The sequence below is a fragment of the Hyperoodon ampullatus genome (genome assembly GCF_949752795.1).
Source record: "Hyperoodon ampullatus genome assembly, chromosome: 1".
Lineage (NCBI taxonomy): Eukaryota > Metazoa > Chordata > Mammalia > Artiodactyla > Ziphiidae > Hyperoodon > Hyperoodon ampullatus.
Window position 1 is genome coordinate 32683082 of NC_136914.1, and position 13760 is coordinate 32696841.

At 38.1% G+C, this 13760-nt stretch overlaps 1 protein-coding gene across 5 annotated transcripts in view; it reads right to left on the reverse strand.

The window, feature by feature from the left end:
* Positions 1-2248: 2248 nt before the first annotated feature.
* The window catches only part of GLRB (glycine receptor beta), a gene marked incomplete at both ends in the record, with an annotated part of 76917 nt that continues 65405 nt past the window's right edge, over positions 2249-13760 (reverse strand). For 2 of the 5 annotated variants that reach the window (XM_079707865.1, XM_079707864.1), the window contains 2 exons: positions 2249-2545; positions 12950-13242. In XM_079707865.1, the coding sequence (XP_079563991.1) occupies positions 2249-2545; positions 12950-13242 (590 nt within the window). Of the gene's footprint in view, positions 2585-12925; positions 13243-13760 lie in introns of all 5 variants that reach the window. The other 3 variants (XM_079707863.1, XM_079707862.1, XM_079707866.1) reach the window with 3 other exon arrangements.

Here is a 13760-nt window from a genome sequence, read left to right on the forward strand (position 1 = left end):
ACCATGTGACAAAGGAAGGCAGATGGCCCACGGGGGACTGGAATAGTGATGGCTTTACTGGAAACAGAAAATAAGAGAAGTGGCTGATTTGTAAGGAGAAGATCTTTTTTTATTTTGGAAACATGGAATTTGCGATACTGACATCCAGGTAAATATACTGCAAGTTTCCTAGAAAGACATAATATTTAAAGTACACAGATCAGAACTTCCCTGGGGTTAAGTGACTAAATTCTCAAGATAACAATAGAAAGCAACTGTTAGTGGACACCGATTGTACTTCCTTATGATCATTGTGTAATGTTCCATTTGTAGTTATATATACACACTTAATCCTGGGATAGCTATTTATATATATTTGGGTATTAAAATGGATCTTAAGAGGCTACAATATTATATTACAGAAAGGAATTCATTCACATTATTTTCAAGAAGTAAATTCTTATAGAATCAGAACTGTCTTCCAGTTCATACATTTCCCACTTTAAACTCTATATCTAAATCAAACTCCCTAAAATGAATGAAATTTGCAAGAATGAAGAACAGAGATCACAAGCAAATATAATTATTATACCTACAAATTTAAATGGTCTAAGTATTATTCAAGACGCTTTTTCCTCTCAGAGTTTAAGATGTTATTGTCCAGGTCCTAGAAGGATTTTGAAGTCCACCAATAGGGTGACTTGTGGCATTTTTAAAATGATTCAGATGACTATGCTTTTGCAACTAGAGGGTGCTGAAGGACCACAGAGGACTAGATATATCTCATCTTTTAAAGATTTAGTAATCAGTGATTCTTTTACAAATTAAAGTCTTCAATAAAATAACATTCAATTATAGATGGCAATTTGCATAAACAATATGTAAACACATTTTATTATTGAATTGACAATCCAAACCCTCAGCTGCTGCAAACTCTCCAAATAATGTAAATATACTTATTTGCTCTCATGTTTATGTTACATGGATCACTGATAGTCCTAGTATCAGCTATGGAGAAATAAAAAGGTACATTGGCTCTGATATTACTAGGAAATACAAGTCTTATAGACCAGAAAGTACCTATTTGCAAGTTGGAATAAGACCAAAGCAAGTAAATCCAAGTAGCCTGGACTTTTAGCAAGAAAGAAAATACAAATGGAGGTGAGACCTAACTAAGTAATCATTGACTTAACCTTTAAATGTCTTGCAAAAAAATCAAACACCATTCAAATAAGAAAAAAAGAAATTCAGGAAAATAATTTAATTTTACTTTAAAATATGTGAGCATTTTAATAAAATAAAGAAGTTTAAATCCTCTAATTATGGATTTTTCTTCCCAACTCAAGTTACTTCTAGTAACAAGGTATTTTCCTCTTGGTTTCTTACAAATAGTATGAAATCACATATTCATTACTATATTCCAATTTAAAATATTTATGACTCTTTTTAAGGCACAATGATTTTGTATACTCTGTATCAACAAAATAAAATCCATGAAAATATATCTAGGTTTTAAAGTGGACTAAATAGAATTTCTTTTATCAGAAATATTTAATCAATATATCTACTTTTATTTTTATTTTATGAGAAACCAGAATTCAGCACGAATTTAGTAAATCTAGATTTCCCTTTGTTTCAAAAATGCTTACTGGGTTTTATTATCTGGCATTTGACAACACAGGCACACTTTAAAATGAGCTGCTTTTACAAATTAGGAATTTGTTTGAACTTTATTTCTCCACAGAGCTCATGTAGTTAGAGTTGATATACTTCTACTTATAAAGTTATACCATATGTAATATACTTTTGCTTTATCTATGATAATACCATCTAAAATTGTACAAGAATAAGATGCCTTTCTCTGAAAGTTACAAGGAAAGGGATTTGAAACACTACATACACTGCGATGATGACATAACAGGGTGCAGAGTGCACCCCATTTATTATCAGAATTATTGGAATATTTTGCAATTTACACTAACTGGAGAGAAATGTTCGAATTCTATTTTACATAGTATGCTTATCCTTCATTTATTCCTAAAGGAATTATGTTTGCTTTACATAAATACATCATGATTAGAGCACAGACGTAACAAGATCATGCTGCCATTCCACATGATGAAGGCGCCATATTTGTATTACACTCCAATGGCATCCAAAATGCAATATATTGCTATGAAAATGCAAAGAATGTTCACAGATTCGCATTAATGAACGAGGTTGTTCACAATGCAATGGGACTTGACTTTATACAAATGGAAAAGGTTTATCATAAATATATAGACCAGTAGATAACGTTGAAGAATAAGAAGCAGAAAGGAAACAACGCTCTTGCATAAAGATCGATCCTCTTCGCTGCCGTCGGAATAACGGGTTTGGCAGGAGGCGGCTTCTTGTTGTTCTTGGCCTGGGATTTCCCAAGTCCGTTGTTGACCTCAATGGGTTTTCCATAGCAGTCATAATTGGACAATTCAAAATCTCTCGGTAAGCTTCCAACAATGCTGAAGTCGTTAGATCTCAGATCAGACTTGGATGTACAAACCTTTTTGCATCTGGTCTCTCCAACCTGAGAATAAAAATTAAAGACAGGATATTTAGAATTTGTCTATTTATAAAACATCTTCAAAAAGATATTTTAAAAATCTGATGGTTTATTCAGTTGACTATTATGTCTTTTTGTCAAACAGAAATAATAGTCAACTGATTAAACCACGGAATTACCTGAACATATAGGGCTCTAAAATGTTGCCTATATAACAAGGCTTATGTCATGGAATAAACTTTTGTTAGGTGATTTTATGTTAAGGGATCAAGGCGCAAATCATCATTTATCTTAGGTGCTCCCAGGCTTGTGAGAGTTATCAGTTGAAAGACTGACCAATAAATGAAAATCCAACACTTAACCATGACACAGATCATATTAGCAGAGCATACAGAATGCAAACGTCTTCTGGTACCTCTGACCTTTGATTTCCCCAGGGATCCTATTGCCAAATTGGGTTGTTTATAAAAGGCTGAGGCATTTGTCCCTGCAATGAGACAGACTGTGTCTCTAAATCACACTCACAAGTAAGAACTAAAAATGGTCACAATGATCATGAACCAAAGATTGACCAACGAAAGGCATTCCTCACTGGTTGCCTGAAGATGAATTAGCCAGAGAACCCAAACTCAGAAAATCCAAAGAAACTGTGAATATTTCAGCCAGATCATATGCTGCAGAGACTCTTCAGTTGATCATCTCTGAATTATTAAATTTGACTCAATTCCCTACAATATACAAAATAATTATTTCACACTGAACTCTCTCTGGCCGTCAGAAAAGCTCTTGGAAAAGACAGGGGTATAGGGCTGACCAGTGGCTTAAGGAAAGGCCACAGAAGGGGGAGTCCATGATTTCACTGCTTAATCTTCCACTGTTCTTATTCCTGACCTTTGTGATTCACCTTGGAAATCTTCACTAAAATATTTACTGTTTTACCAAAAAAGGAAACCATGTCATTGTACACTATCAGTACACTCTAGTTTTTGCCTTAGTTAGAATAATACATTGACTAATTATGTGGATTCTATTCACATTTACTAGATTATGCCTGGGTAAAAATGATGCTTAATGTAAGATGTAATACAAATCATTCCCCAGAAGCCCTTCAGGTACTAGGACGGTATCCTTTACCCGAACAAACACTGAGGCATATTTTCTGGACATGGCAGTGCTCAGAGGTGGATAGCGAAGATAACCAATATACACTGAGTGAAAAAACAAATGAAAATGTGTTACCACATCCTCTGGCTTTATACATTTAGGTTGTTTCCTTTTTTGTTTTTTTTTTCAATTTTGAACAAGTGCTGGTAATGTTATTTTTTTAAGCTGATCTATGTATGTTGGCTTTATTATTATATCTTTATACCACATAGATATTTGTACAATCCTGGTGGGTAAGAACTTTTGAAAAAGATGTTTATGTAAATATAATTGTACAAAATTACACAAGAAAATGTTGATAAGTAGGAATGGGGATTGAGGCACTAGAATTTCATCCTTTCTGAATGTTTTATAGGTTAAAAAAATGTGAATCACCAACATATTAAAATATTTAGAAAGTGTCAATTTAGTTCCGTCCTGGTTTGATGGGACTTGGAGCTAAAGGAGGCCAGCCAGAAGAAAGAGGATTACCGTTCCCCATTTTTTAATGTACAATCCCAGCTTCCCCATGGTGAGAACCCAGTAGACCTTAAAGAGGAATTATATCCTGATGGAGCCACCATTGGTCCAGGCTCTGGTCCACATCAATTTAACACAGTGTCTAGGAAAATGTCTGGCAAAAAATAGGGACTGATCAATGGAATGAGACAGAACAAATCTATCAATGGGAATCTAAGTTATTTAAATGTGACTTTGGGAAATCGTTCATGTATATATTATATATATGTATATATATATCACAAATTATGAAAACATATATTTAAAATTTACTTCCAGGCCTTTTATTTAAATTCCCCAATTTGAAATCTTAAAAGGCCACTTTCAGCAAGCAGTCTGTCACCTAAGCTCTGTCTCCACAGACACACACACACACACACACACATGTTCACACTCACATACCCTCCTGGTAAGTGTCCCAGACAGAAGACCGCATTTGAAGCTCTGGTTTTCCAGGACTGTTTGACGAATGGGTAAGTCTCAGTGTGTGTCAGCGAACTTGTGTAAAGACTCAATCACGACCTTGATTGGAAGAGAAGTTGGGAATAGCCTCTCCATATCAAACCTTTGTACTATTCTCAGACTCTCAGAGCAGCCTGCAAACTCTGGGACTCTGTGGGTGTCCCAGGCTCTTTCTCACTTTAGAATCCTCTGCTCCAAGAGCACTAACTGTGCTTTAGAATCACGTATCAAAACAAAGGAGGACTCTGGCTTCTGACAGCAACTCAGGAAGCATGATTCCTACCAGTTCTTTTTACTTTTGCACAAAGAAGGTCATACATATTTACTACAGAAATACATTTACTCTGAACTGTATTTTATTCATGGCTTTAGGGGTAGTTTCAGTATCTATAAGTAACTGGACAAGTAGCCCAATTTATATGATATTATAATCTAAGTCATACATATTAATACTTCAGATTTTCTAGTGTTTTGTTTACATAAACAAATTCTTAGATTCTGCCAGGAACTTTAATCACTATAGAATTGTACCTACACAGCTCATTCAAAATGTAGACATAGAATGTTACATTTATTCCCAGAGATTGTTTAAATATAGGAAGTACTTAAGGAAAGAATAATTACTTCAATGTTGAAGTGATAACAGGAAAAAGCACTCCAAAAACTTCAGTTTGGTTATACTAAATGCTTAATCATTTAGTTTATTGAACACTCTTCTATAAACGTATTTGCAGATTCTTATATTTGAAATGAGAGGTGTGTGTGTGTGTGTGTGTGTGTGTGTGTGTTGGTGAAGAGTACGTCTACTGCAGAAGTAATTTTTAATGACGTGTCAGAGCTGAATAAGCAATAAAATTAGGTTCCCTACTGAGAAGGCCTCTAGTTGCTTAAACAGCTCATAATTCATTACCTCATTTGCTGGTCTCTTCTTCTGCTCATCAGAGACTTTACACAAACACAACTTTCTTTAGTTAATACTCTCCACACATCATTATCAAATCAAACATGTACACGAGAGTACAAAGAGTTTACAATATAAATACTATTTTAAACAATTATAATATCACAGGCAGAGGGATTAAATGAGCTACTTATAATTAAGACAGTAACCCCACTCAACACATTCTTAAAAGTGATCTTGGTTCTACAAATCTCCAATTTGTACTTTCCTCATTTTTCCTCATATGAATATGTATCTCATTTACTTTCATCATATAAACTTGTCACTTCTGAAAATTACTGGTAGCAAAAATGAGGTACTACCATAATGAGGCTGTCAAGGATAAAAAATGATGAAGATAAGAACTTCCAAAGGCTTCAAACTGTAGCCTCTAAGATTTTCTTTGTGGTCCTTTCCAGCGTGAATCTGCACACAGGTAAAAGCGAATCACCAGAGGTAATATTTCTGGGCCAGAAGACTTAGGTGTGATTTCACGGTGGTAAAGGTATCCTCTAAAGATAATAAAAATATGCTCAGAAGGGAATAATCTCTATATATTTTACCAAATTTAAATCAATCCTTATTTTAAAAAACATATTACCATAAAGAAACAACAATCTCATTCATGCTGCATGAACCTCAGCTGTGGCTCACCTGTAAGATACTAAGTGTTGAAAATAGGGTGATATTAACAACAACGTAGGACCTCAACTGTTTTTATTGAATAAAAATAGAAATATATGAGTGAACAAACAAATTAGTAAAAAAAATATTAGCAATGTTGGAGGAAGTACCAGATTTGGAGAAGGGAGAAATCGAGAGAATTATGTATGTATGACGGCAAATTTATGTCTGCAGGCAGAATCATGAAAACCTCACACTCAAAGGTAGATTAAATTACCCTTCAGCTTTCTTACACTTTTTAAAATCTTTCCTTTTGTTAGCAGCACAACATAATTTTAAAATTCAGCATCAAAATTTTTCTACAATTCAAATTTCACTGTGCTTCCATTAATTATTATTGTTATTCTGTTTAAAAATAAGTGACATATACCCTGATTGAAATTACCTAGTGAAAATCTGCATTTTGAAAAGCAAAATACACTGGAACAAGTGTATTTTGAAACCAAAACTATAAATATATTTTACATTAGCAAAATCAATAAATTAAATAGGGAACAATTTTTAAATTTTCTTTTTCATATTTTTTAATGCATAAATGTGTAACCTTCTGAATTTATCAACCTTACAAATTTGCTATAAGTTGGATGTGTCTATTAAAGCTGTTATTTTTGGACTCATTCTCATTTTGAAGCCTGTCTCAGGATACAAATATTACATAGGTACCTTTGCACTTTAGAAATTTCATTTTGGAAGAAATAAGAGTAACTTAAATTTATTTCTGGAGATGAAAATCTCTGGTCAACTTTTAAACTCTAGAACATTATTCTATGACATTTGTAGCAAAATGTCCCAGTAGTTTCAGAATCCAGGTATATATGCTTATGCTAAAAACATAGAGATTAAAAACATAGAATTTTTGAAATATGTTGAACTTTTATTCATTGGGTAATTATTTTAAAGCTTGAAAGCCAAATTTAAGATAATTCAGTCTAATATCCTGGATCCTACTTATCTTTTATATCTATGTTCATAAGTCATCCTGGTATGTTCCCTAGTACTCTGAAAATCTGAATCTGAAGAGTCTCCTTCCATCAGGACCCCTTTTCATGGAATTGAGAACTAAAATGTTGCTGCCATATATCAGTTAACAAAGGATGTTGCAGCCATTGAGCCATCACATTACAGCCACCCTGATGGTGAGCCCTGAGGGAACTCAGGAAGGGGAAGGAAACAAGGAATGTCCACCATCTAGCAGTCATCAGACTGCAGCCCCAATGATGCACCCCAAGGAGACTCAGGATGAGAAAGCACAGAACACAAGCCCAGGTAGCTGAGGTGCACATCAAAGGAATGATTTCAGTGAGCCCAGACTCTTGCATCTTCTCATACATAGAAAAACGCTAAACTCATTAACTTGAGATAGCTTTTTTTTAAAGTAACAGTAATCTTTTATTCCGACTACCTGGTCTTTGTTGCAAAAACTCCTCTATATACTGGCTCCCCCCTCGCCTCATCAGAGCAGCTCTCTCATGGTTACCCGAGATGCTGCCTCCTGGGCTTGATGTCCTAAGAATGTCCCCCAAATAAAACATAATTCTCAACTTTTAGGTTGTTCATTTTTCCAGTCAACAGAATATATTAAGGTTCCGGGATCATGTGGTGTTCTATGTCCCTGGTGCTTTCTGTAGCTCGCCAGGCTCCAGGACACCCCAGATGATGGGGCTGATTGTGACACTACTAGAAATCAGGCACCTACTCTGCAGCACAGATTTGTTTTCAGTCTCCAGGTCTCTTAACCAGGGGGAAGGGGATCAGTGGGCTGGAAACACGAGTAAGGGGGGAAATGACGGAGAGATGTAAATGGAGGGGTTGACAGTTAGAGCCAAAAAGTCAAAGAGTGAACATCACCCTGGGATGTAAGTCTCAGGTATTTCTCCTTCCATTCCTGGCCTGGAGAAACAAGTGTATGTTTTAGAAGGAAAACCCAAGCTTCTCACAAAGAAGTACCATTTCTTTGATATGCTGGGGCTTGCTTTTGATCAGTTCTTACCTCTTCCAGGTACTATTTGGTGGCTTTGATGGGAACAGAGAAGAAAATAAAATACTGGGAAAGAGGACCATGATCTTTTTAAAGGGTGTGTTCCTGGGGCAGGAGGGCAGTAAATCTGAACTGGCCCAACAGGTAGAATGGTTGCATCATTAACAGAAGTGTTAAGAGCAGTCCAGTGATATGTCTCTACTTAATCATTACATGCAGGAGGCAGGGTGCACGTACAAGGAGGATGCTGAGGGGCCTTGAAAGAACATGGGGTCCTTCTGCTCCCAGGAAGATAAACAAGGCATACCTTGGACATCAGAAAAAACAAGCACAAGGCTGTGCAAGGTGGAGAAAAGGAAGCAGGTCAGCTGAAGACCTTCAGGGCTGAGGAAGGGCACAGTGGTAAGTTCTTGCATTTCCTTCTGGCTTCAGATGTCCCAGCTTTGGAACTGAAAAGGCCAAGGGGTGCAGACAAAAATAGCCCCAATAACAGCCCTCTTCTTCTAGACAAAGGACCAAGGAAGGGGTAACTTGGCAAGACAGAAACCTTTCAGACAGAAATCTCTCTACTGCAGCCCAGCATCACAGGAACAACTATGGCCACACCTCAGGCCAAGGGCTGGGCAGGGAGCTGCATATCTGCCTTCCAGATGCTGTAACAGGTGCCCAGCCATCCCTGAAGTTAACTGGAGGAGGCCAAACAGGGAGCCGGCCTTCCATCTCTGGGGACAAGTCACAAGGCCCCGCTCCCAGGGGAGCTGTGGGTGTTGGTAGGGACCATGCAGGCAGGACTGCCACCCCATCCAGCAGCAAGCTCCAAGCTGCTCCTCATCGCCAGGCGTACTGAGGCACCCCATGTCAGGCAGGCCACACAGGGACCAAGGATGCCCGATGCCACCAGGCAGGAATGGGAGCTCCCACCTCACTGTGTGAGGGGCCTGGACTTCATGTCCACCTGGCAGCAAGGAGGGAGCAGCCTTCCTTCTCCTGGACAAACAGCCAGAGAAGGCAGCAAAAACAGAAAGTTTAGACAAGATGCAGTATGTCATCACGTAATATGAACTGTCTAGGTGGCAACAGAAAAATCACTCATGGTACAAAGAACTGGGGAAGATCTCAGAATACTGTCAATAGAGACCAACACCAAGATGAAATGTGTTAGAATTATCCAAGAAAGGTTTTAAAGCAGCACGGCAAAATCAGCAATTATGAACATGCTTGGAGTAAATAAGAAATGGAAAGCCTGAGAAAAGGAGTACAAAATCCCAGCAGAGAGACAGAGAGAAGGAAGGACAGAGGGAAGGAGGGAAGGAAGGAAGGAAGGAAGGAAGGGAGGATGGGACGAAGGGAGGGAGGGAAGGAGGAAGGAAGGAAGGAGGGAGGGAAGGAAGGAGGGAAGGAAGGAGAGAAGAAAGAAGAGAGGGAGGGAGGAAGGAAGGAAGGAAGGGAGGGAGGGAGGGAGGGAGGAAGGGAGGAAAAAAAGAAGGGAGGGAGGGAGGGAGGAAGGAAGGAAGGAAGGAAGGAAAGAAAGAAGGAGGGAAGGGAGGGAGAAAGGAAGGAAGGAGGGAAGGAAGGAGGGAAGGAAGGAAGGGAGGGAAAGAAAAAAATAAAGTAAAAAAAGAGAAACCAAATGAAAATTTTATAACTGAAAAATGCATTTAATCAAAACATTAATCTCCATGGATAGGCTCAACAAGAAGAGGAGGGGGTGAGGAAAGAAACCTGTGAACTAAAGGTGTAACAGGAGAAATTACCCGACCTGAACAACAGAGAACTTACTAGAAAAATGAGCAGAGCCTCGGTGGTGACATGTGGGCCTGTAACAGAGAATCTAACATCTGTGTCATCACAGTCCTAGAAGGATGGAGGAAAGGTACTCAAAGAAATAACAGCTGAAAACTTCTTCCATTTGGCAAGAAGCATAAGCCTGCATTTTTTTTAACAACCTGAACAAACCCCAAACTGGATGAACCCTAAAAGATCCACTCCAAAATACATAATTAAACTTCTGAACATTAAAGGAAAAAAAAAAAGAAAGAAAGAAAAAAAAAAAAAAACATCTTGAAAGCAGCCAGAGAAAAATGACATTTTACCTAAAGGAGAAAAACAGTGTGAATGAAGCAGAGTTCTTCTCAGAAGCCACAGAGGCCGGAATGAATAGGCACAATACTTTTTAGGTGCCAAAAGAAAAGAACTTTCAACCGAGGATCCTATTCCCAGTGAAAACATCCTTTGGGAATGAAGGGAAACCAAGACATTCCCAGGTGAAGGACAACCAGGAGGATCTGTTACCAGCAGAGCTACCCAAAAATAATGGACAAAGGCAATTCTCTAAAAGGAAACAAACAATAAAAGATAGAACCTTGGAAAATCAGAATGGAAGAAAGATCAAAGTAAACAAAAATAGGCACAAATACAATAAACTTTCCTTGTCTCTCGGAGTTTTCCAAATTATGTTTGACGGTGAAGCAAAAAGTGTAACATTTTCTAATTAGGTTCTAAGAAGTATTTACAATAATTTTGTCATGTGAAGAGGAAAGCAAAAGGTGTTAAAGGCAGGTAGCATTTCTACACATCACACAAAGTGGCAACAGAGTGACATCAGGAGACTGTGATAAAGTCGTGTGTATATAATGGGACACCTGGAGCAGCCTCCAAGCAAGAGAGTGACATTCTTACAAACAATACAGAATACTCAAAATGTCATTCTAGAAGCTGTTCAAGCAGTCCACATGGAAGAAGGAGAAAGAAGGAGATTAAAAATCGAACAAATAGGACACAAAATATACACCCTGAGAAAACCATAATTCAAAAAGACACATGCATCCAATGTTCATTGCAGCACTATTTACAATAGCCAGGTCATGGAAGCAACCTAAGTGACCATCAACAGATGAATGGATAAAGAAGATGTGGCACATATATACAATGGAATTTTACTCAGCCATAAGAAGGAACGAAACTGGGTCATTTGTAGAGACGTGGATGGACCCAGAGTCTGTCATACAGAGTGAAGTAAGTCAGAAAGAGAAAAACAAATATTAATGCATATATGTGGAATCTAGAAAAATGGTAGAGATGAACCTATTTGCAGGGCAGGAATAAAGATGCAGATGTAGAGAATGGGCATGTGGACATGGGGGTGGGGGATGAATTAGGAGATTGAGATGGACATATACGCACTACCACGTGTAAAACAGATAGCTAGTGGGAACCTGCTGTAGAGCACAGCGAGCTCAGCTCAGTGCTCTGTGATGACCTAGATGGGTGGGACAGGGGTGGAGAGGGGAGGCCCAAAAGGGAGGGGATATACGTATACATACAGCTGATTCACTTCGTTGTACAGCAGAAACTAACACAACATTGTAAAGCAACTATACCCCAATAAAAAATAATAATAAAATTAAAAAAATAAATAAAAATAAAATAGACTGAAGCCCTAAATATATCAATAAGTTCATTAAATTTAAATGATCTAAATATACAAATTAAAACATGAGAATGAGAGAGAAGATTAAATGCCATCAACCAATGATATGTTGCCTACAAGAAACTCACTTCACATGGAATGATACAGACACATTACATGGAAAAGGATGGAAAGAGATATGCCAAAGACATGATTTCTTTAAGGCCATGATAGCTTTGCATTAATGGATATTTTATACATATCCTTCATGAAGAGGATTAGTGTATAAAGAGCTCTAGGGCTGGAGGAACCTCCTTACAAGGTAGCAACAAAGTATTTGCAGGGAGTCTTGGCTGTGGGCTCAGAAAATGAGATGAATGACTCAAAAGAATAAAAAAACAAAGACCTGCAGACAGCACCACGTAAGAACAGTTTGCTTGCCTTTGTCTCTAAAAATGTGTCTAACGTTCTAGGTGTTGGTAGGAGTGGCAGTCAGCAAATGGACATGATCTGGGGCCAGATGTAGGCAAGGTTTCCAAGGCTGTAAGATGATCTGGACCTGTTAGTCTCTTGTGGAACTTACCATGCTACGTTCAGTGGAAATGGTCCCCTGGCCTAGGGTCTTCTCAACTAGAAGTCATCAAGTACAGGCATGCTGGGGTGAGTGGACAACTGTCCTTAATCCATGACGTGGTCTGTCGCTCCAGGATTTATCAGTACCTGAATCTAGAGTCATGGTCCGCTATTCTTAGACCCATCACCAAGTGACAAGGCAAGGTTATGGGTTTTAACTGTTCAGTTCTTCTCTAGCTACTCACTCTGTGCTGGACAAATCCCAAACCATGGGCATAGTTTCCCTATGAGCCAGGCACCCAATAAAGAAGTAGCCTGCCTGACATGAGCATTGTGAAGCTCTCCAAAATTGATGGGGAATGGGTGGGAGATTGAATCAAGAACGTGGGCCCCATAAGCCTTCAACCCCCCGGCCATTCATGATGGTTTGTCAAATGAGAAAGAGTAGAAAGGTCTGTCATTTGGTCAAGGCTTCCACATTCAATGGTGACCATCAAAGCAAAGGAACTGAAGCATCCTTAATTTCCACGGAAAGTTCTCCAGTAATTTAATAAAGTGTCGATTTTTTTCTCAGTTAGTATTGGACCTAAGTGTTTTCTATTCTTTTCCAAAAGCTAGGTTGTGCTTAGTCCCTTTGCATCTGTGAGAGAAAAACGAGAACCAATTCTACCAAACCTTTAAACCCGCAGAATGCACTTTGCTGGCCGACGTCATCCTTACCTGTAAAGTGCTGATGTGAACAGGTGTGCCCGTGCCATTCACAGTGTTTTTCTTAGCTGCACTCCCCCCCTTCCCATCTGCTTGCTCAGCCTTGGCAATTCTGGCTTTTTCTGCTTCAACTCTCTTGGGGTTGTTGAGCATCACCTGGACGACCGCGTACTCCACCAGGGACGCAAAGCCAAAGAGCAGACACGCGATGAGCCACACATCCAAAGCCTTCACGTAGGACACCTTGGGAAGTTCCGCAGCCAGGGTTGTGCACTCAGAGGCCAAGCTGAGCACTGAGAAGATTCCTGCAGGACAGAAACAGGAATTCAAGTTGCTTCTTACTCCCGTGAAATGTTCTACAATCACTGCTCTTTGATGAAATCCCCCTCCAATAACTTTCAATGTCCCTCAGGTCCCCTTAAAACACAAAGAGTAGAAGAAATGCCATGTACTTGCTTCTTATGTAAGAATTATTGAATGTGGGTGGTATGTGTGTAAACACTTAACATTTAAAAAAATAAATTTTTATTTTTTATTACCCTAATAATGAAAGATGTACTTGGTTCTCTTTGCTCTTGCATTGGGAATACGGGAAACACTATATTAGTATCAATAATCATTTAAAACATTGAAAAATATATATTCCACCAGTTGCATCATTTCAGAGGCTCCTGAAAGGTGTGGAGTTTTGGGGATTTTTTTTTTTTATATTGAAGAACTAAGAGACTCTCTCCTAGAAAGAAAAGCTTTTAGTAAAATATAACTTCTGAAGACTGAAAAAATATTACATATATATATATATATATATATATATATATATATA